The 21,792-nt window shown below is 35.6% G+C and overlaps 1 protein-coding gene across 4 annotated transcripts in view; it reads right to left on the bottom strand.

The window, feature by feature from the left end:
- Window positions 1-21,792, bottom strand: part of ERCC8 (ERCC excision repair 8, CSA ubiquitin ligase complex subunit) — a 59,676-nt gene that overhangs the window by 5,724 nt on the left and 32,160 nt on the right. For 3 of the 4 annotated variants that reach the window (XM_032628527.1, XM_032628529.1, XM_032628530.1), the window contains 6 exons: window positions 20,013-20,094; window positions 18,502-18,570; window positions 17,257-17,323; window positions 13,933-14,033; window positions 12,280-12,404; window positions 4,159-4,356 (listed from right to left, as the gene is read on the bottom strand). In XM_032628527.1, coding sequence (XP_032484418.1) covers window positions 4,159-4,356; window positions 12,280-12,404; window positions 13,933-14,033; window positions 17,257-17,323; window positions 18,502-18,570; window positions 20,013-20,094 — 642 coding nt within the window. The remainder of the gene's footprint in view (window positions 1-4,158; window positions 4,357-12,279; window positions 12,405-13,932; window positions 14,034-17,256; window positions 17,324-18,501; window positions 18,571-20,012; window positions 20,095-21,792) is intronic. The other variant, XM_032628528.1, reaches the window with a different exon arrangement.

The following is a 21,792-nucleotide window of genomic DNA, read 5'->3' as shown; positions in this document are numbered from 1 at the left end:
CAATCTGAAATAAATGACATCAATTTTTAAATGATTATTTCTTAGGTTAGATTAATTAAGATTAATTCTATTTCTACTCCCCAAAGAAACTGGGCTGATGTTTTTTTCTGTTTGTTTAAGGTGTAGTAAAGACTTGTTTTGTATTTAAAAATAGTATTAGGATATGTTAACATGTTGCTAACATGTTAAAATTCACAAAAACAATCACTGTAATTTTTAATCAATCATAGTATCCTTTTTTTTTTTTTTTTTTGCAGTACGTGGGCCTCTCTGTGCTGTGGCCTCTCCCATTGCAGAGCACAGGCTCCGGACACATAGGCTCAGTGGCCATGGCTCACGGGCCCAGCCGCTCGGGTGGACTCTCAACCACCGCACCACTAGGGAAGCCCCATAGTATCCATTTATTTCAAGTGTCAGAGAAGGAGAAAAAAATGGAAGAAATAAATTTCGTCCTTTTCTGTCAATAACTGAGCTTTAATAAAGACTTCAATGAAGAAACCATACGAGTTTCTAGCTAAAATAGACCAAAAGTTCAAAAAAAGAACTCAACTAAAGAGCATTAAGACATATATGCCATGCTTGCTGAGAAGCTTATTTTATAAGCAGCTTGGGCTGATGCACAGTCAGTGTCAATGTCTTTATGGATATGCTGCCTGCACATGCTGAACAATGTTCATTCACCTCCCCACAAAACTTCAGAAATGTTATATTGGCTAGTACTGAAAATATTCCTATGTGGCAGTGAAACAGATACGCTCCCATACAGAAGGTATAAATTGCTATAATCTTTTCAGAGAATGAAATCTCAACATGTGTCAGAAGTTTCTGTATGCATTTCTAGGAAGTCATGCCAAAGACACACATGAAATTCAAGGATATTATCATCAATATTATATTTATAATAACAAAAATAATAATAATTTTCCAAAAATTATTGTCCAGGGTAATGATTTCTAAATTTATGCTGCATTAATATGATGTGATATTATATAATCACTAAATTTACTTTTGAAGAATATTTAATGACAGTGGAAAATATTCATATTGTCAAGAGAAAGGAGCAGGATATAAACCAAATAGTCGGGGCTTCCCTGGTGGCGCAGTGGTTGGGAGTCCACCTGCTAGTGCAGGGGACACGGGTTCGGGCCCTGGTCTGGGAGGATCCCACATGCCGCGGAGCGACTAGGCCCGTGAGCCACAACTACTGAGCCTGCGCGTCTGGAGCCTGTGGTCCGCAACAAGAGAGGCCGCGACAGTGAGAGGCCTGCGCATGGCGATGAAGAATGGCCCCCGCTCTCCGCAACTGGAGAAAGCCCTCACACAGAAACGAAGACCCAACACAGCCATAAATAAGTAAATAAATAAATTTAAACCAAATAGTCATAGTGTGAAAAGAAAAAAACAGGATGTAAAATACTAGGTCAATTTTTAAAAAAGCTACTAAGCAAAGAGGAAGGGCTAAAAAGAAAAAACAGCAAAATGTTAAGTGGTTATAAACCTCTGACTGACTAAATGTTTATTTTTCTCACAAATATATTTCTACACAAATATTTCTAACACTATAACTTTTTTTTCCTGTTCTGGTATGAAATTATTTAGTTTTACTGTTACTCATCTCAAAAGCTATTTGAGGCATGGTACAATTACTATTTTTCTAAAAAAAATATGTAAAGGTTCTGGGTAAAGGGAAAATAAGATTATGAAGTGATTTATAGGAAATATAGATATAAAGAGAACTAAGTAAATTACATTTAGTGACACATTATCAGATTTCCTAAATGGAACAAAATTCTACAGACTGCACTGTTAAATCTAGAATGTATGGTTACACTAACTATGGATGATGCAAAGATATTTTCATATGCTCAGTGCCCTAGAGCAATTTAGTTTCCTGAGAAGATATATACCCAAGATACACTAAGGTCAGATAACTTTGTCTTATGTTTCCTCATGATTAAATTCAGGTGATATATCTTTGCCAGGAATATCACACACTTTGATAAATTGATTAAGCTGATGTATGCCAGTCTTCTTCAAGGTAAAATTACTCATTTTACCTTTGTAATTAATATTTTGTAGGGTGCTACCTTGAGATTATGTAAATTCCTCATCAGACTTTCAATTTATTACTTACTAATAGCAGAATGGACTCATGGATCCCTATTTTAGTCAAAGGGAAATAATCAGTTATTATCATTATTTATTTTGATGTTGGGTATATATTTTCAAATTTTTACATTTATGATAGAATTACTATAAATATCAATTTTATTTTCAGATAGTGGGTTGTGTGTAACATGTAATTGGTTAAAAGGGTTCTGATACTGAATGGAGGCAAAAATACTACTCTCCTTTACTTTTATAATTTAGATTTATAATTATTTTCCTTTTCAGAAATCATAATAGGGATAAGAGTTGGAAGCTTTCTGATGTAATGCAGTGATTCAAATCTTTCTTAGGGCACAGCACATATAGAAATGGTATTTGTCACACTTCCTTGGTGGTGTAGTGGTTAAGAATCCGCCTACCAATGCAGGGGACATGGGTTCGAGCCCTGGTCCGGGAAGATCCCACATGCTGCGGAGCAACTAAGCCTGGACACCACAACTACTGAGCCCACGCAGCACAACTACTGAAGCCCATGTGCCTAGAGCCCGTCCTTTGCAACAAGACAAGCCAGCGCAATGAGAAACCTGTGCACCACAACAGAGAGCCGCCCCTGCTCGCCACAACTAGAGAAAGTCTGTGCACAGCAACAAAGATCCAATGGAGCTAAATAAATAAATAAATAAATAAATAAATAAATAAATAAATAAAAGGAATGGTATTTGCCAGGAGGCAACTGGCCCCAGCTCTCTGGCTATCCTAGGCTTGTCCCAGCTATTCTAGGGACTGAAGGCAATCAATTATCTGGACATACTTTCAATACATTCTAGGAAGCTCTGATTTGGTGGAAAGCAACAACTGGTAGTCAGAATACCTGTGTTAAAATCTTGGCTGTGTCTCTAAGTGACTCTGGATAAGAAAAGAGGTACTGTATTCTAAGAATTTCTTTGAATGGATAATCATGCTTTGTCAATCTACTTGCAGATTTGAGGCAAGTCACATCACCCCTCTGGTTGCCTTAGTAGCCTTTTCCCAGAAGTAACACTAAAAATATTTAATAATTGGTACATCAGGACACTGGCCAATCCAAAGAGATACTGGACATAGAGAGGGAGCAGGGTCTGAAGGTCCCTCTTAGTTACTGGGTCTAGGAGGCCCCAGGGAAGGGGGTGAAGCTGGAAGTCACTTAGGGGGCTTAGTACAACAGCTATGTAACAAACAGCAGGATATGAATTTGAGTATTCTAATAATGGATACTGCCATGCTGATGTGTGCTGGCTGAAAAACCAGCCCTGTATATCTTACTTCATAGCGTCAGACACAAATTAAGTAATGAGTATTAATGAATGAATGAATAAGGTGATAAAGTCCCTCCTAGCTCTAATAACCCATAATATTCATTCTTTCAGTATTTAATTTTCATGAGCCTCATTTTCGTTATCTACGATGCAGGGAAAATACCAACAATCTTGCTACATTAGGGACTCATTTAAAGGAGCATATGAGGTAATCTATGCAAATGTTCTATGAAAAAACCAATCTGCTCCATTGGTGAGATGAAAGAGAAAGCTTAGGATGTTAAACAAACAAAAACCATAGGTATTTAAGAAATTATGTATGTTGCATCAACACTAAAGTAAACTTATTAGCCATTGGCAGAAAATAAGAAAAATATAAAATTTCAGACATTCACACATACGTAAATCAAGATACACAAACTATATTTTGAGATGAGACACATACGTTCCATTTTTTTCCCGAAAGCTCATTTGCAAGAAATTATTTTAATTTGCCAGAGATTTTCAACTGCCAAATAAATGGAGCCCATATACAAAAGAAAGAATTTATCCAAGTTGCACAGTATTATATTGATTCACAGAGACTTCCTATGCCACCTAAAAAAAATCTACCCTCTATTTAATAAACTCTAGCTCAGATGTGGATAAAAAGTATAATTCCTTAGAATGAAATTGCAATTTACTCTTTTATATACAACTACTCTGGCAAGCTAGCTACCTGAACATTCTAAATTCCCCTAAATATCATTCTTACCTGGAAATTAGACTGAAATACACAGCAGTCAACACTTTTATAATGTCCCTTAAGCATAGTTATCTGTTCTCCTGAGTAAACTGTATAAACAGCAATGGTGCTACCATATGGTACAAAAACAAATTCTGAACTGCAGCCACAGGAGACAGTGAATTTCAATCCTTTTCTACTGTCATTACATACTTTTCCATAGTTCACCTGTAGGATGTAAAAGTATAAAGTTACTTAAATCTGAATTAAAAAGACAACAAAGATAGGAAAAAATATTTACTTAAAATATTCTACTATAGAAATGACTCTAGTAAGTCTAAAAAAAAAAAGATCAATGTCCTAATAGGAATAAGCCAATGACATAAATGTACATTTCATATACGAGGGCAACATAAATAGTAAAAAGACCCACAAAAACAAATGTTCACATTTCAACTGTGATAGAAATAAAAATGCAAATTAAGGCAACCTTGAAGAATCATTTTAGACCATGTAGCAAAAATTTTAATAAACCATTGAGACATTCAATACCAGTACAAGTGAGAGGTAAACGTGTAGGTGGCACCACAATTTGATCATTCTTTCTAAAAGACCAAATGGTTTATTATGCAATAAAATATAAAAGTATACTTTATGTGTATATATATATATATACACACACACACACACACACACACACACACACGTATATGTATATACTCCCTCCAGAAAAAAAAATTAAATATATACACACATACATATATAATATATATATATTTTTGGAGGGAGGATAACTTTCTTTTTATTTATAACATTTTAAATTATGATAAAATACACATAACATAAAACGTGCCATCTTAACCACAATTTAAGTGTACAGTTCAGTGACATTAAGTATATTCACATTGTTGTGCAACCGTCACCACTATCCATTTTCCATCTTGCAAAACTGAAACTCTGTACCCTTTAAACAACAAAGTCATTATTCCTTGACCTAGTAACTACTACTGGGAATTTATCTTAGGGAAATAATTAAACAGCAAAAAGGTACATGCCGAGAGGAATTCAATTCCACACTATCTAGAATGGCAAAGTAACTGAGAATACATGTAAATTCCTAATAGTGTTATATTAACTCTACAGTTTATATAGAAATTAAAAAAATCATAAATATGAAAATTATGCAGAAAATAGGGATAAAAGCTAAGTATAAAAAAGCAAAGAACAAAAATACTGTGTATACTACAATTGCAGCTTCTTATAAATAATTATATATTTGGGACAAAACCAAAAATTCTACACCTGTAAGTCAAAGATGCAAGACCAACAACATCACCATCACCCAAGCAGTTAGAAACAAATTCTAGGCCCCATCGCAATCTACTGAACTAGAATCTTCATTTTAACAAGATCCCTAGATGTTCTGTAGGTCCATCAAAATCTGAGAAGCTTGGGGATAAAGGTTTACTTCCTGGTGATAATTTAGATAAGAAGCTTAGGGTAAGTGTAAAACCAGTATCTAATCATTTAGGAATCATGAGCAAGCAGATCACCAATATCTCCCTTCACTATGGCTAATAATGGAGTTTAAACAGACAGTGAGTGATTTGCCTTCTTCTTTTTCTAAAGGTTGGGTGGGAGTATGTGTGTGTGTGTGTGTGTGTGTGTGTGTTTCTGTGTATAAACAAACACTGAGGCTCAAATGGATATATGCTGATAATTGTGGATACTACATTCGGCTTACCCACCCTCGAGGTCAACATGTGACAGAAATGAGCATGTGTGTTCAACTATCTCAATGCAGCAGCGGTACAGCGAAATGTTAAAACATTAAACTTATAATCAGTAGACTTTGGTTTTTGAAACCCACTCCACCCCCTTTTTTTTTTTTTGCCTCTTATGAGTAATGAATGATTTAACCTCTGAGTTTCATTCTTCTAATCTGTTAAAAGGAAATAACATCATTTACCAGAGTTATTGTGAAAAATAAAATGAAATAATGCAGGGACTTGCCTGGTGGCGCAGTGGTTAAGACTTCACACTCTCAATGCAGGGGGCCCGGGTTCAATCCCTGGTCAGGGAACTAGATCCCACAGGCATGCCGCAACTAAGAGTTTGCATGCCACAACTAAGGAGTCCGCCTGCTGCAACTAAGACCCAGTGCAACCAAATAAATAAATAAATATTTTTTAAAAAATGAAATAATGCATAAGAAAACACTTAGGATATAGAAGTATTCAGTGAGTCCTTAGATTTATTAATTCCTATATATTTAAAAGAATAACATTCCCTCATTTGTGTCTTTTGATCCTCCATGCACAACAATTTGTAGAATAACACTGTGGGGTGGGGAGGTGGGGTGGAGAAAAAACACAAATCTCAACTAGCAATTCTCTGTTCCTCCTGGAAAAATTATGAACTGCTAGAATGTGATGGTCTTTTTCACACATCAGAACACCTACCTACAAAACCTACTTTCTTTCCACTATACCACATTCCTTCCCAAATGTGAACTGGAAAATGTTCAATGAGGTATAAATACTGAACCAGCTAATTAACTTTTGTCTTTGTCCTTAGGCGTTCCCCTGCAATCCATCTTGCAACTTATTGTCCTATTAATCTTGGTAAATCACTGCTGTGATCAAATCACCTGTGGGCTCAAAACTATCAATATATTTTCAATGCCTATGGAATGAAGTTCTAGTAACAGGTGAAGGAAAGGAGAGATCTACCAATTACTAAGTGCTTAGTGTCACACACTGTGCTAGGTGATTAAGCTCCCCGTTTTATGACTATAAACACTTACCATAAAAAGCAGTATGTGACAAATATCATGCTATATATTATGAAAGTATTGAAGAAGAACAGGCTACTTTTGGTTATGATGTCTTAAAGGTGGTATGTACAGTCTTTGAAAAGATTCTGATAGGGGAGGAAAATTTCATAGATGTGGGATAGGATGATGGCAAACACAGTTCCCTATCTTATGAATCCCTTTTATTGTCCCAGGAAATATATACATCTAGTCACTGAATAAATACCTACAGTGATGCCAAGATTCCATCATAAGGCAGCCCATTTCACTGTCAAACAACTATCAGCATAATTAATAATAATGACAGGTAATGTTTACTAAGTGTTAACATTTGCTGTAAGTATCAGACAATGTGTTAAATATTTTACATGCATTATTGCATATAATATGCAAAACAATACTATGAGATAGGTAGCATTATTAAACAAAAAGAAAACACTTAGAAAGGTTAAGTATTTCGATCAAGGTCTCTTGGCTAGTAAGTGACAGAATCAGAAACTGAAATCTAGACTATACTAACCAAAAAGCACTGTGCCACACTGTGGTAAATTATTTTTCTTTAATTCCACTAAGTGATGATCACAGTCTACTGTAATACAAGTGAGCACTGGGTACTCTGGAAGCAGGTAAGCTAGACTAGAGGAGTTAAAAAGAGATTGTGCCTGAAATGAATCTTGAAAGCTGAGAAGCAGCTAGGACAGGAAGGAGGAGACGGTATTCCAAAGCAAAGGCAGCAGTCGATGCAAAGAATGGAAGAGTGAGAGAGCATATATTTAAAGACCTTTAAGTAGCTCAGTATGGCTAAGGACACGGGAAAAAATGGGGAAGTGGCAAGATATAAAGCTAGTGAGTTAGAAGGGACAGCTTATGAAGACCTTGTGCACAACAGGCAAAAATATTCAGTTTTCATAACCTGAAAGTTTACTGAGGAAACACTTTCACTGGGAGATGAGTTTGGGAAAAGTTAGACGGACGTTAGAGTAATTAAAGAGAGACCATGAGGGCCCAAAGTGAGGCTGGAAGGGAAGAGAGCTAAGAAATAAATTATGAAGAAACAATTAAGAGGACTTGTAAATGATTTAATAGCTGGGATAAAGGAAGGGAAGAATAAAGGATAGACGCCCACTTTCTAGCCATTGGTGACTGGGTGAATGATAACACCAATAACTAAAACAGTAAACACCAGAATAGCTATTTTAAAATTTTGTTGCTGTGCCAAAAGCTGTCTCTCTGTGAATTTTCCCTGTAGGTAGAGTCTTCTGTACTCTAAGGGAATGGTTTCCAGAGTGCAGTTGACACCTCAAAGAGTCTGTAAGATGATCCATTAAGGTATGAGGGGAAAATATGAGAATTTCTATTTCATTTTTAACTAAAAAATAAGAAATTAAGCTTTAATAAAATATATAGACTCACAACAGTACGTGTATATAATTTATAAATAATTATACATATATTGGAAGCATGTACTTATACATTTTTCTTAAATTATAAGGGTACTACCAATAAGGCAACACCATACAATAAAAAGTTATCATTTATGATATGCCTATTATTTAGCAGGTACAGTACTACTCTTAACATACTTCCATTTTGCCCTTACAATTACTGTTTAGGTACCTAATAATCCTGATTTACAAGATGGAGACACTGAAACTCTGACCATAGTCCTTCATGATCTCACCTTAAATAAATTGCCTACTACCCAAATTACTATATGGCAGGGCTGAAATTTGCTTACTATTCTGTCTGACAGCACTTTAAGTGTTTGAATACAGTGTGCTTCCCCTGAGAGTTACTTTTTCTGGGATCAATGTCCCAATTCCTTTAAGTGTTCTTTGTAGGTGAGTTTCTGGGCCACTTTAGTATTTTTGCATGAATGACTTTTCCTTTGATCAAGTCCTTTTTAAAATGTATTATCCATTCTAAACACACTATTCAAAATATGGGCTTACTAGCAAAAATCCATAGAGTATGAGTATCACCACCTTCAAGATGGAGAGAAAAATGGAATAAAATCACATTAACAATTTATGTATGTACTCAATACCATTTATTTCTATCACATTCACCTTTGATGCACATGTAACCTACTTTTCCAAAATGACCCTGTCACTTCTCCACTCAAAAGCCTTGAGTGGCTTTCTATCTCACGCATAGAAAAAGCCGAAGCCCTTACCAAGGGCTACAAGCCTGTAAGCTCTGGTGTCCTGTTCCTTCTGTTGCTTATCTCCTATTACTCTCCCCTTTGCTTACTCTAGTCTAACACAAGAGCCACATACATGCTCCTTGGGTATCCCAAGCATGATCCTGCCTCAGGGTCTTTGTACTTTCTTCCTTCCTCTTCCTGGAATGCTCTCCCTCCCAGATGTTGGATGGCTCACTCCTTCATTTCCTTAAGGCCAAATGTCGTCTTCTGAGTCAGACCTAGCCTGACTGCCCTAGGTAAAACATAAACTCCAGCTTCTTAATATTTTCTATGCTCCCTTCCTTGCTTTTCTTTTCTTTATAGTACTTACTGCACCAAATATATATTTTACCCATTCATCCATCTATCCATTCATTGATTGATGAATGTCTTTCTTTCTCTCCCTGGAACGTAAGCTCCACAAGGATAAAACTTTCCTATGTTTTGTCTATTCCTGTATAATACTGCCTGGAAAATAGGAAGTACTCAATAAATTCTTATTAAACAAATGAATAAAATGAGAAAAAGGAAGGTGTGACCTGATTAGGGACATGGCACAATATAATGAGTGGGAGATTCTAAATTAAAATTTGCAATGTCTGAGTTTTTAGCCTGAGACACGATGGAGAAGCATTTCATAAAGAATAAGAGGGATTAGCAAACCCTAAAGTAATCTGGCACAAACAATTCTGACCTTAAAGTTAGTTTTTAATAATAAAAGTGATACCTAGAATATCTAAGAGAGAATTAGCTAGAAAGGATGATTAAAGAAAGGAATATGATTAATATTAATATGAACCTTAAGGTAGTTAATAAATGCTTTAAGGGGTCTGGGTATAATCAGCATTATGGCAAGAGTAGAATCTAGAGTCAAACTCTGTTGCTTTCTAGCTATGTAAATTCAGGCAAGTTACCTAATTTTATGTCTTATTTTCCTCATGTGTAAAATGGGTGTTATAAGAGTAACACCCTTCATAGTGTTGATGTGGTGATTAAACAACACCATGTATACTCTGGCACATATATTAAATGTTAATTTTTATTAGCGTAGTAACTGGCACATAAGCTCTCAATAAATATTAACTATTAGTATTATTGCCAAATTATAAACTTTTGGTAGCTTATTCTGAAAGTGACTAAACCAGAGGTACATCTGGTAAGGACTATAGCATAAATTTTTAAAAAGACTAAAAATTAATTACCACATAAGAATCTAGCACTTGTATGGAGAGGGTGTGGAGAAAAGGGAACTCTTCCACACTGTTGGTGGAAATGTAAATTGGTGCAGCCACTATGGAAAACAGTATGGAGGTTCCTTAAAAAACTGAAAATAAGAGTTACCATGTGATCCAGCAATCCCACTCCTGGGCATATAATGGGAAAAGATGAAAACTCTAATTAGAAAAGATACATGCAGGCTTCCCTGGTGGCGCAGTGGTTAAGAATCCGCCTGCTAATGCAGGGGACATGGGTTTGAGCTCTGGCCAGGAAGATCCTATATGCTGTGGAGCAACTAAGCCTGTGCGCCACATCTACGGAGCCTGCGCTCTAGAGCCTGTGAGCCACAACTACTGAGCCTGCATGCTGCAACTACTGAAGCCTGTGTGCCTAGAGCCCATGCTCCACAACAAGAGAAGCCACTGCAATATGAAGCCCACACACCGCAACGAAGAGTAGCCCCGGCTCGCTGCAACTAGAGAAAGACCACGCAGCAATGAAGGGCCAACTCAGCCAAAGATAAAATAAATAAAAATTAAAAAAAAATAAAAAAGACTTAAAAAAAGAAAAGAAACATGCAACCCAATGTTCATGGTGGCACTATTTACAATAGCCAAGACACAGAAGCAACCTAAATGTCCATCGACAGATGAATGGATAAAGAAGATGTAGTATATATATACAATGGAATATTACTCAGCCATAAAAAAGAATGAAATAATGCCATTTGCAGCAACATGGATGGACCTAGAGATTATCATACTAAGTGAAATGAGTCAGAGAAAGACAAATATTATATGATATCATTTATAGGCAGAATCTAAAAACTAGTACAAATGAACTTATTTACAAAACAGAAACAGACTCACAGACATAGAAAACAAACCCATGGTTACCTAAGGGGAAGGTGAGGGGATAAATTAGTTGTATGGTATTAACAGATACACATTACCATATATAAAATATATAAACAGGATTTACTGTATAGCCAGGAAACAATATTCAGTATCTTGTAATAACCTATAAAGAGAATCGAAAAAAAAAGATATATACATATACATATGTATAACTGAATCACTTTGCTGTACACCTGAAAGTAACACAATACTGTAAATCAACTATACTTCTATTAAAAAAAAAGAATCTAGCACTTTTAGAACACATCTATTCCAATTACCATATGTTTTCATACTATAATATTCATTTTGGATTTTTATTTATTTATTTATTTATGGATGGCTGCATTTGGTCTTCATTGCTGCGTGGGGCTTTCTTAGTTGCACTGAGTCGGGGCTACTCTTCATTGTGGTGTGCGGGCTTCTCACTGCAGTGGCTTCTCTTGTTGCGGAGCATGGGCTCTAGGCACAGGGGCTTCAGTAGTTGCAGCACGCAGGCTCAGTAGCTGTGGCGCGCGGGTTCTAGAGTGCAGGCTCAGTAGTTGTGGTGCACGGGCTTAGTTACTCTGAGGCATGTGGGGTCTTCCTGGACCAGGGATCGAACCCGTGTCCCCTGCATTGGCAGGTGGATTCTTAACCACTGCGCCACCAGGGAAGTCCCTCATTTTGGATTTTGTTTAAAAGTCAGATATAGTATAAAATTTGACTAACTTTATAGCTTTAATTTATATCAGTTGTTCTCAATCTTTTATTCTTCTACAATATACTTGAGAGAGATGGCACGCTCCCATTATACACAGTGGCTCAGTAGAGCAATGATTCTACACTAAGTGGGGAGAATGTGGTGGGGTGAGGTGGGGTGGGTTGTCCTGAGTTGAGAGTTACTAGTTCACATAATGGAAAAATATTATATAAAGAAAGCTGTGACTTAGAGGCAAGAAACAAAGTCAAATCTACAGAAAAACACCAAGTGTTAAGTCACAGATTCATTTCTTTAATGTAGATCCAAAACATTCAAGGTACTTAAAATGTCTTACTAGTGTGTTTTCTCCATTGGAACTATTCCAGAGCCTCATTCGATTATCTGTACCAACAGTGAGGAGGTGAAGCCCATCACTTGTAAAACATAAGCCATTAACTTTCCCATTATGAGCAGTGTTTGCTGCAATGAAAAACACAATTCAGTTTATCTGTTCTTATAAATTCAACACACACTTAATGCTTGATGATATAGTTATTTAAACATATTAAAGGAAAACTATCTGAATTATCTAAATATAAGTTGATTATATTTAAAACTAATCATCCCTTTGGATTACTTGAACATAAGCTATATAAATTAGAACCATAAAAGCAGAGGAAAATAGGAAAAGCAAAGGGAGAAAATCCTGCCAAATATAATTTTTCTTCAGAGAGTAAGCTGTGCTATCAAACTCAATTAACTGCATAAACTTACCACTAAAATTTTAAATTGAAAATTAAACTTCTTATATATTATTTCCATTTGCAATCTAAAAATCATTCCATGGACTATTAAAAATCAATAATACTAAAAAAAAGAAAAAAGCAATAATACTAGTATTTGCCACTTAAAGAAGTGTTATAGTCTCAGTCAAAATTCATATTACTTTTAAAATGAACAGGTTTGAGAAAGCATAATTCTCAATAACCTGATTAATTTAATTTAAAAGATTATTAAAACAATCATAGGTTTTATATAGTTCAACCTAATGTATTTCTGGTCCAAATTTAATTCTGAATCAGAATTTTAACCTACACAGAAATTAAATTCTATTATAAAAATGCAATCGAGGTACTTTGTCACCTGGATTGCAGTGGACTCAAATTAAACACAACTTGCAAATTTTGTGACAAAATGGACACAAAAGATTACCATTTCTTTAATTTACTGTAACTTCCTAAATGGCACTGAATTTGTATTAGTTGGCCTCATGTGAGGAAAAAATAAAATAACAAGTTAATCCAGAAAAGTTTCTACATTCAAAAATTCAGGGGCAGAAGAAATGCCATACTTACTTGTATCTTTTAGTTTCTTTCTTTTTTTTTTTTTAAAGGCCACGCCACACAGCATGCAGGATCTAGTTCCCTGACCAGGGATCAAACCTGGGCCCCCTGCATTGTGAGCACAGACTCTTACCCACTGGACCACCAGGGAAGTCCCCTTACTTGTATCTTAAAGAAAGACAACCATAACTTATATATACTACCAAATGTAAAATAGATAGCTAGTGGGAAGCAGCCGCATAGCACAGGGAGATCAGCTCGGTGTTTTGTGACCACCTAGAGGGGTGGAGTAGGGAGGGTGAGAGGGAGACGCAAGAGGGAGGAGATATGGGGATGTATGTATAGCTGATTCACTTTGTTATAAAGAAAAAACTAACACACCATTGTAAAGCAATTATACTCCAATAAAGATGTTAAAAATTTAAAAAAAATTTTTAAAAAGAAAAAAAAAGCTCACTGGAATCCTTAGTAAAAAAAAAAAAAAAAAAGACAACCATAATTTAGTTGATGTAAATTTAGAAACTGATTTGCTGTGAATGCCTTTTTTAAAAAAACATAAAATCTACAATTTGTCAACATACATTTATTATTTGGTTTCAATTCAAAAATTTCAATATAAAAATACTATCAATGCCATATTTCTATATTAATGTGTTTTTCATTACCTGATTCAACTGCTTGTGACTTTTCCCCATTATGCTGATCAAGAGTAATCAAACATCCGGACGCTCTCCTCACATCCCATAATTTTGCTTTACTGTCAGCACTGAGAAGACATAAATGTTACATTAACGTGTATAGCTAGGATAATAACTGTACTCCTCACCCGCCTTTCCAGTATTATGGCATACAGAGGTCTCAGTATATTAGCACAAATGGATTTGTACATTTGGATGGTTGTACTTTTGCCTTTCCAGCAAGTATTCAATAGTCAATAGTAGCACAAAGAAGTGAAAAAATAGAAAAAAAAAAAAAGTAAATCACAAGGATGGAATTCTGCTGTTTCTTCTGTTGTTTTTAATGACATGAGCATCCTCCTCTCCAAAGACTAGACAGGCTTAGAGCTTTGTTCCTTGGCAAATTTGTTACTATATCTGTTCTACTGTTTGTTATTCAAATGTTGCCTAGATAATCAAGCAGTGAACTAATTTCACTTTGCTGAAGAATCCATTTGGTAGGAATATGGTTTTTCTTTTTTTATGAAAAAAATTAAGAATAAGGTGAATCATAAGGACAAAATATTTTTATTTGGTTTCCTGTACTCAAATCAATCTGCCAGATATACAAGAAATAAATTTAATGTCTCCTAGAAATTCGACACTTATTTTCATTTTATTTCAAGTGAAACGAAAAAAGGTAAAACCATGATCATATATCAATTTCAGCTTCTAAACTACTACTAAAGAAAATATAAATCAGTTCAACTGATGCTATCATATCCTCACAAAGCCCTCAATAATATTCTAACCTGTTGGGTTTATCCAGGTCATTTTAATTAGAAAGAGTATTATGCTGCATTTTATAAGCTTATGTCTCATTTATAAACCTTTTAAAAAAATGTCTATACAGGGTTTATCTCTTCCCATAACTTTGGTTATTTTCACAGATCACCATCAAACGTAGCCAATTAGAACAGTCAGCAAAAAGTTAGCATTTCCCACTGTCAATTTGGTTTTCTTTCATTCCAGCTGGGGAATAGGTCTGCAATGGGAGGAGTCTGAGGACTTAAGTCTCTTCTGAAACAGATTAGATATGCACATAACTAACTCCTAACATTGACTACTAGGTCCATTCTGGTACTGATTCAAATTCCTGGGGTACTCTGAGAATTGAAAGCCTCAGTTTCCCTCCTGATTTGAGGAAAACCAAATTAGAAACAAACAATGTAAATCCAGTCGAGCATGGACCCACAAGTAGTGCCTAGCTCCTCACCTTCACACCTCTTTGGCCAGCCTTCTTATGGCTACATTCTAGACTTTGTTCTACTTCAGAAATCATAAATTTCAGTATCACATTCTGCAAACTATTAACAGAAGCTTCTTTGAGGAATAAACTGTGACAGAGAGGAAGGGCTGGCTGCTTTACGAATATTGAAACATTTCTTTATAAGACTAATAAAAGTAGTTTTTGTAATAATTCTTCTGCAAAAAGTTTTATTAAAATGTCTATATCAAAATTTGATTGCTACTTCCTGTCCCTTCAGTTTTTAAATTTTCTTATCAACACTCATGCTTCTATCTCATTAGGTCCTTGATCCTTCCTATAAGCCTTTTGGTGATTTTATTTCCTTCCTTATACCTGTGACTTGAACGATTTTTAGACAATTGTTAAGTCTGTGTCATTCAATGTTTTGATTTCTGTGGCTTAGTACAGCTGTGGGCTACACCTTCGATAGAGCACAAAATACTGACCAGCAATCCTATGTGCCCTTAATCAGCTCCCTCTTCCATTCATTAAAACTGTTATTCTAAATCTTTAACTACCTTCCCTGAAAATTGCATCCCATTCCAGTATTTTCAATAGATGACATCAAGTTATACTCACTAAAAAACAACAGAGGCCACTGGGTTCACATTTCTTGAGCTTCTCTGCCAAAGTTACAAATTTAATTGTATTCATGCCTTTTTCCTCCTTCCATTTAGTTTCATGATGCCCTTCATGTGTCAAATCAGTGTCCCCTTCTATTGGGACCCTTGATATTACCCTCTCTTGTCTACTCAAGGTCCTGATATACCAATTATTCCCTCCATTTCTTCCTTTTAAAAAAATAATTAATTAATTTGTTTATTTATTTATTTATGACTGCGTAGGTTCCTTTCTGCTGCACGTGGGCCTTCTCTAGATGCGGCGAGCAGGGTCTACTCTTCGTTATGGTGCATGGGCTTCTCATTGTGGTGGCTTCTCTTGCTGTGGAGCACAGGCTCTAGGCACATGGGCTTCAGTAGTTGCAGCACGCAGACTCAGCAGTTGCGGCACATGGGCCCTAGCGTGCGTGGGTTTCAGTAGTTGTGGCGTGCGGGCTTCAGGAATTGTGGCTCATGGGCTCTAGAGTGCAGGCTCAGTAGCTGTGGAGCATGGGCTTAGTTGCTCTGCAGCATGTGGGATCTTCCCAGACCAGGGCTCAAACCTGTGTCCTCTGCATTGGCAGGCAGATTCTTAACCATTGCACCACTGGGGAAGTCACTCCTTCATTTCTTATCTTCACTAATTTCTCTGCAGCATACTTTTCCGTCAGCATTTAAATACGTAAGACTCTTCCTTTCAGCAAACAAAACCCCCAACCCCCTTGATCCTCAAGAGTTAAGTGCTTTTAACACAACACTGTAAAACAATTATACCCCAATTAAAAAAAAAAAAAAAAGAAAAGAAAAAGAGCTAAGTGCTCTTGTTCTTTTTTCCCATATTATACCTACCAGAGACATATCTCTATTAAAGCATTTTTCAGGATGTTCTGAAATCACTGATTTTTCTGACTATACCCCCTCATTAGACTATTACCTTCTTGAAAGGACTACGCCTGTGTTACCTCTGTGTCCCTAGCACAATGCTTGGCACATGATAGGAGTCATTAAATGTTAGTAAACTGAATCAATGAGTGGATGAATGTGCTGAATCAGATTCAAAATAATTTTGGGTTAAAGAAAATGAGTTAAAACGCTACTATTCTTAAATTGACAGTGTTACACTTTTGTAAGCAAAAATGACACAACACAGTTGTTTCATGGGTAGTACGAGTAGATTTGCATTGCTACATAGATTCTGTTGTTTGCTCTGTTTTACAAAGTGAGCACCTTCAAGATAGATAGTCAGGATTAAGATTATGATGCAAAGGAAGATTTCTTTGGGTGATATGAATTAAAATCTGTAACTCAATTATCTTATTTTCCAGGACCTACTTAGCAACTAAATATGCGTCTAACATAAAAACAGTCTTTCCAAAATGCTTATCATCAATTATTAACTTCAAAACCAAGTAATTTGCATTTTACCTTGCAGTTGCCAAGATATACTCATAACGCGGTGACCAGGAAACTGCCAATATTTCTTGTCTGTGACCTGCAAAACAACTGTATAAAATGACTTGCAAAATATTTGAAAAAAATCAAAAGATACAGTACAATTAATTTTGTCAGATTATGAAGAAAGCATAAACTAAATCTTAAAAATAAATTGATACAATCATGATTTTTTTCACATTTATAATAATCTATATTTAAATATTAATGTGAAGTCTATGGGGCATTTCTCACAATGCTATTTTATTATAAAAGGTCTGGGTTTGCTTTGCAAAAAACATTCAGAGCAAGTGAGTCTGTCTTTTTAAATACAGGTGTTAGCCTAGCAAGTCTATCCATTAATAAGTGATATAGCTCAAGCTTACTTACTTATCTCTACAACAAAATCCCTGCAACAAACCACCATATAAGATAAACATTCTAAAGAATAAAAATGTTCTCTAAGTTTTCAGAAAGTTATAACAGAAAAAAATTATTTTAAATCATGATTGTAAAAGGCATTTATATAAAAATTTTTATCTAGAAAGCACAAGTGATAAGTTCATAGGATAAGTGATTTCAGCATTTTAATTCACTTACCTATTCAAATCATATATTTTCATCTACCTAGCTTATATTCATAGAAATTCATGATAATGTAAAACAAATGTTATCCATCTCACCAAGTTTTCCTGATATATTTATTATGTGTTTCTCAGAGATGAATAAAAATAGTATATCTGAATTACATCCTATTTTTTCACTGTTTAGAATTAGATGATCTAATACTAATAAAAAAGTAGCAAAAATAATTTAAGCTAGTAAAACTTTACCGAAGTATTATTTCAATACCTTTTTCTAAAATATTTTTATTGAGAAAAGAAGCACCTAAATATTAAGAATGTTTACTCAGCCAGAACAATATTAAAAAATGCTCATGGAGACAAATGTACTGATGTAAGTTTCATAAGTAGTTCATTTTTTTCAATGTAGAAATAACACACGGTTTTTGAGTTAGACTTTCTATATTCTTTGAGCTTCCCCTTGGCTATTGTACATAAAAATGTCTCCTCAATAGTTTAGTTTTATAACAATAATGCACAAAAGGATCTTTAATTCCCTGCTGACTTCTAACAACTAGCACAAAATACATCAGTCATGTCACTTATAAAGAATACATTGTTAATAATGTTTCACTTTGTTGAATGGTTTACTCAAAGTAGTTGTTGTTTCAAATACCCTGTAGAATGTGGGAACAAGATCCAGACTTTAAGTCACAAAGTTGTACTTTGGGCCCTCTAGTACCAACTGTAAAAACAAAACAAAAAAAATAGTTTAAGATAATTTTACTATAAATCATCACCAAAAGGAAACAAGAAACTACCCTATGAGTGATGACATACTCACTGTATCCATGCAGAAATATAAAAATGTATGCTAATAATATACTTTAGTTATTAATGTTTATAACTAGAAAAATTCATTTTATTTTAATAGCTTAGCTTTTCCATGGTAATGATATACTTCTAATCACTAGTAACAGATTCACAGAAACTCTGGACACAGACTGAGTGGACCTCAAAGACAAGTTAGTGCCCAAACTCTTTAAAGATGAAGCAGCTGACTGATGTCTGGAGGTGAAGAGATTCATGAAGTGCCACAGAAATAATATCACAGGGACCTGATACCTGATACCAGAAAAACATTTTTTCTTCTTCACACATGAAAATTTTTGTTGCAGGTGCTTTCATAAAAATGGATGTTTAATTTGAATCACACATTCTAGAGAAAAGGAAATCATTTCCTTGTTTTACTGTGTCAAAATGAAAAAGCTGCCAAATTTTGTTCACGTAAAATCTTTGAAACTTTGGTGATTTAAAAGTAACTCTTTCATGTACCACAATGTTCATTGCAGCTCTATTTACAATAGTCAGGACGTGGAAGCAACCTAAGTGTCCATTGACAGATGAATGGATAAAGAAGATGTGGCACATATATACAATGGAATATCACTCAGCCATAAAAAGAAACGAAATTGAGTTATTTGTAGTGAGGTGGATGGACCAAGAGTCTGTCATACAGAGTGAAGTAAGTCAGAAAGAGAGAAACAAATACCATATGTTAACACATATATATGTAATCTAAAAAAAAGAAAAAAAAAGGTTCTGAAGAACGTAAGGGGAGGACAGGAATAAAGACACAGATGTAGAGAATGGATTTGAGGACATGGGGATGGGAAGGGTAAGCTGGGACGAAGTGAGAGAGTGGCATGGACTTATATACACTACCAAATGTAAAATAGATAGCTAGTGGGAAGCAGCCACATAGCATAGGGAGATCAGCTCCGTGCTTTGTGACCACCTAGAGAGGTGGGCTAGGGAGGGTGGGAGGGAGACGCAAGAGGGAGGGGATATTGGGATATATGTATAGCTGATTCACTTTGTCATAAAGCAGAAACTAACACACCATTGTAAAGCAATTATACTCCAATAAAGATGTTAAAAATAAAAAAAAAGTAACTCTTAAGGGAACAGAAATGTGCTTTCTTAATCTTTGAATCCTAGCCACTGTGAAACCTAGCACAGTGCCCAACTTGTACAATATCCGTTAAACTGAATACAAAGAGTAATACACACTTTTTTTCAAAAGAATTGTGATCTTCATCAGGGTTAAAATGTTTATATCAAAACTAACTAGATATTAAAAGGGAGAAAGTTTTCAATATGTTAAAAAACAACATATGTACAAACCTGCTACCAAACAGTGCTTGGTGGCAACTGGAGACATATGATGACTATAAACTGTTTCTTCAAAATTAAATACATCTGCAATCTGATAATCAAAAGACATTTAAAATAAGTGTAAGTTCTAATTACAATCACAAAAGCAACAAATTTTCTATTTACTTATTTTCACAGTTAGCAATTTTTTAATTGACTGTTAGCAACTTATTTATTTTTCTTTAATAAATCTCAGAGATCAAGATAAGACAACCACTTGGTTCACCATCTTCCCTTCCGCTCCATTCTGAGGGACTTCAGCATCTACACAGGTGATCTAGCCAGTACTCTGCCTCTCAGTGCCATACAACCTCAGCTACCACACCCAGAACATTCTTATCACCTAGAACTGCTTCTCCTTTGAAATCACCTATTTCAGTTATATATGACCAAATTTTATATAATTCCAGGTCCCCCCCGCCCAGCTACCTACAAGACACCCCAATAAAGCTCAGAAGTCCTATCAGTTCCTTTCTTCACTTCTTTTCCTTCTTCAGCTTGGATTCCAAGTTTCAATGCTTCAACTGCCAATATCTTTGATGTTATCATTGCATTTGTCAAGACCTCAACCTGACTCCAAACGTCTGCCTTCCGTGTACCTATATCCAGGTTTAACCACACAAGAGGTCAGCAAACTTCTGTAAAGGGTCAGATTGCAGGCTTTGAGAACCAACTACTCATTTCTGTCACTGTAGTGTCAAAGTGGCCATAGACAATAAATGAGCATGTCTGTGTTATAGTAACACTTTTTTTTTTTTTTTTACAAAAAGAGTCCATGAGAAGCCTTGGCCCAGAGCCTAGACTTGGCCTATGGGCCGCAGTTAGTTGACCTCTGCCCTATCCAGGTGAAGAAAATCTTATAATAGAGAAGACTAGTATCACCATAAAAGATCATTCATCTCAACTGGGCTTTAGTACTGACTGCCGGTCCTACAATTTCAATAGCATTGTCTACAATATTTGCAGCTACTTCAAACCTTCGCCACTCTCCACAAAAATCGCCACTTCATCACTACCGGTGATCTGATCTTTCATTCCAAAGAGAAAATAGGAGCCATTCAATGAGAATTTCCTTATTGTCTTAACAACAAACTTATAAACACATTTGCTTCCGCTTATCTTTTTTCCTTCTTCATTCCTGTTATCATGAAAAAAATGATCCTTCCTCTTAATTTCCCCACCTATGTTCAGATCACTTTCAGCGCTGTCAGAAATCTCACCCTATACATTATTGCCTCTATCTCCCGAGTATGTATAACTGCTCTCTCCCTACTGGCTCGTTCCCATCAGCACTAAAACATGTTCAAGTCTCTTTCATTGTAACAGCACTCCCCTCCCCAAGACAAAAAAACAAAATCCTTTTCACCCAAATTCCTCCTAATCTTCTTCCTCTCCCTTTAAATCCAAATTTTGGCTGTCTCTAATTTCTTATCTCTTATGTATTTCTCAACTCACTGCAAACTTATTTTTTATCTCCACTACTCCCGCTCTCACCACCCTGCCAATACCACTGATAACCTTCTATCACCAAATGTAGTCTTTATCTTACCTAATCTGTCAGTAGCATTCAACACAGCTGACTATTCTACCTTCGTTAAGACAATCTCTTCCACTGGCTTCCATTATATCACATACTCCTGATTTCCCTCTTATTCTCTCTGGCTAGGCCTTTTCATTGTCTTCTGCAGGCTTTGTTGTTCCTTCTCCTGTCCTTATAATCTTCCTCAAGGTTTAGACCCCTCTCTTTAAC

The sequence above is a fragment of the Phocoena sinus genome, chromosome 3 (genome assembly GCF_008692025.1).
Source record: "Phocoena sinus isolate mPhoSin1 chromosome 3, mPhoSin1.pri, whole genome shotgun sequence".
Classification (NCBI taxonomy): Eukaryota; Metazoa; Chordata; class Mammalia; order Artiodactyla; family Phocoenidae; genus Phocoena; species Phocoena sinus.
Note: the sequence above shows the minus strand (reverse complement) of the source record. Positions and strands in the feature narration are given on the sequence as shown.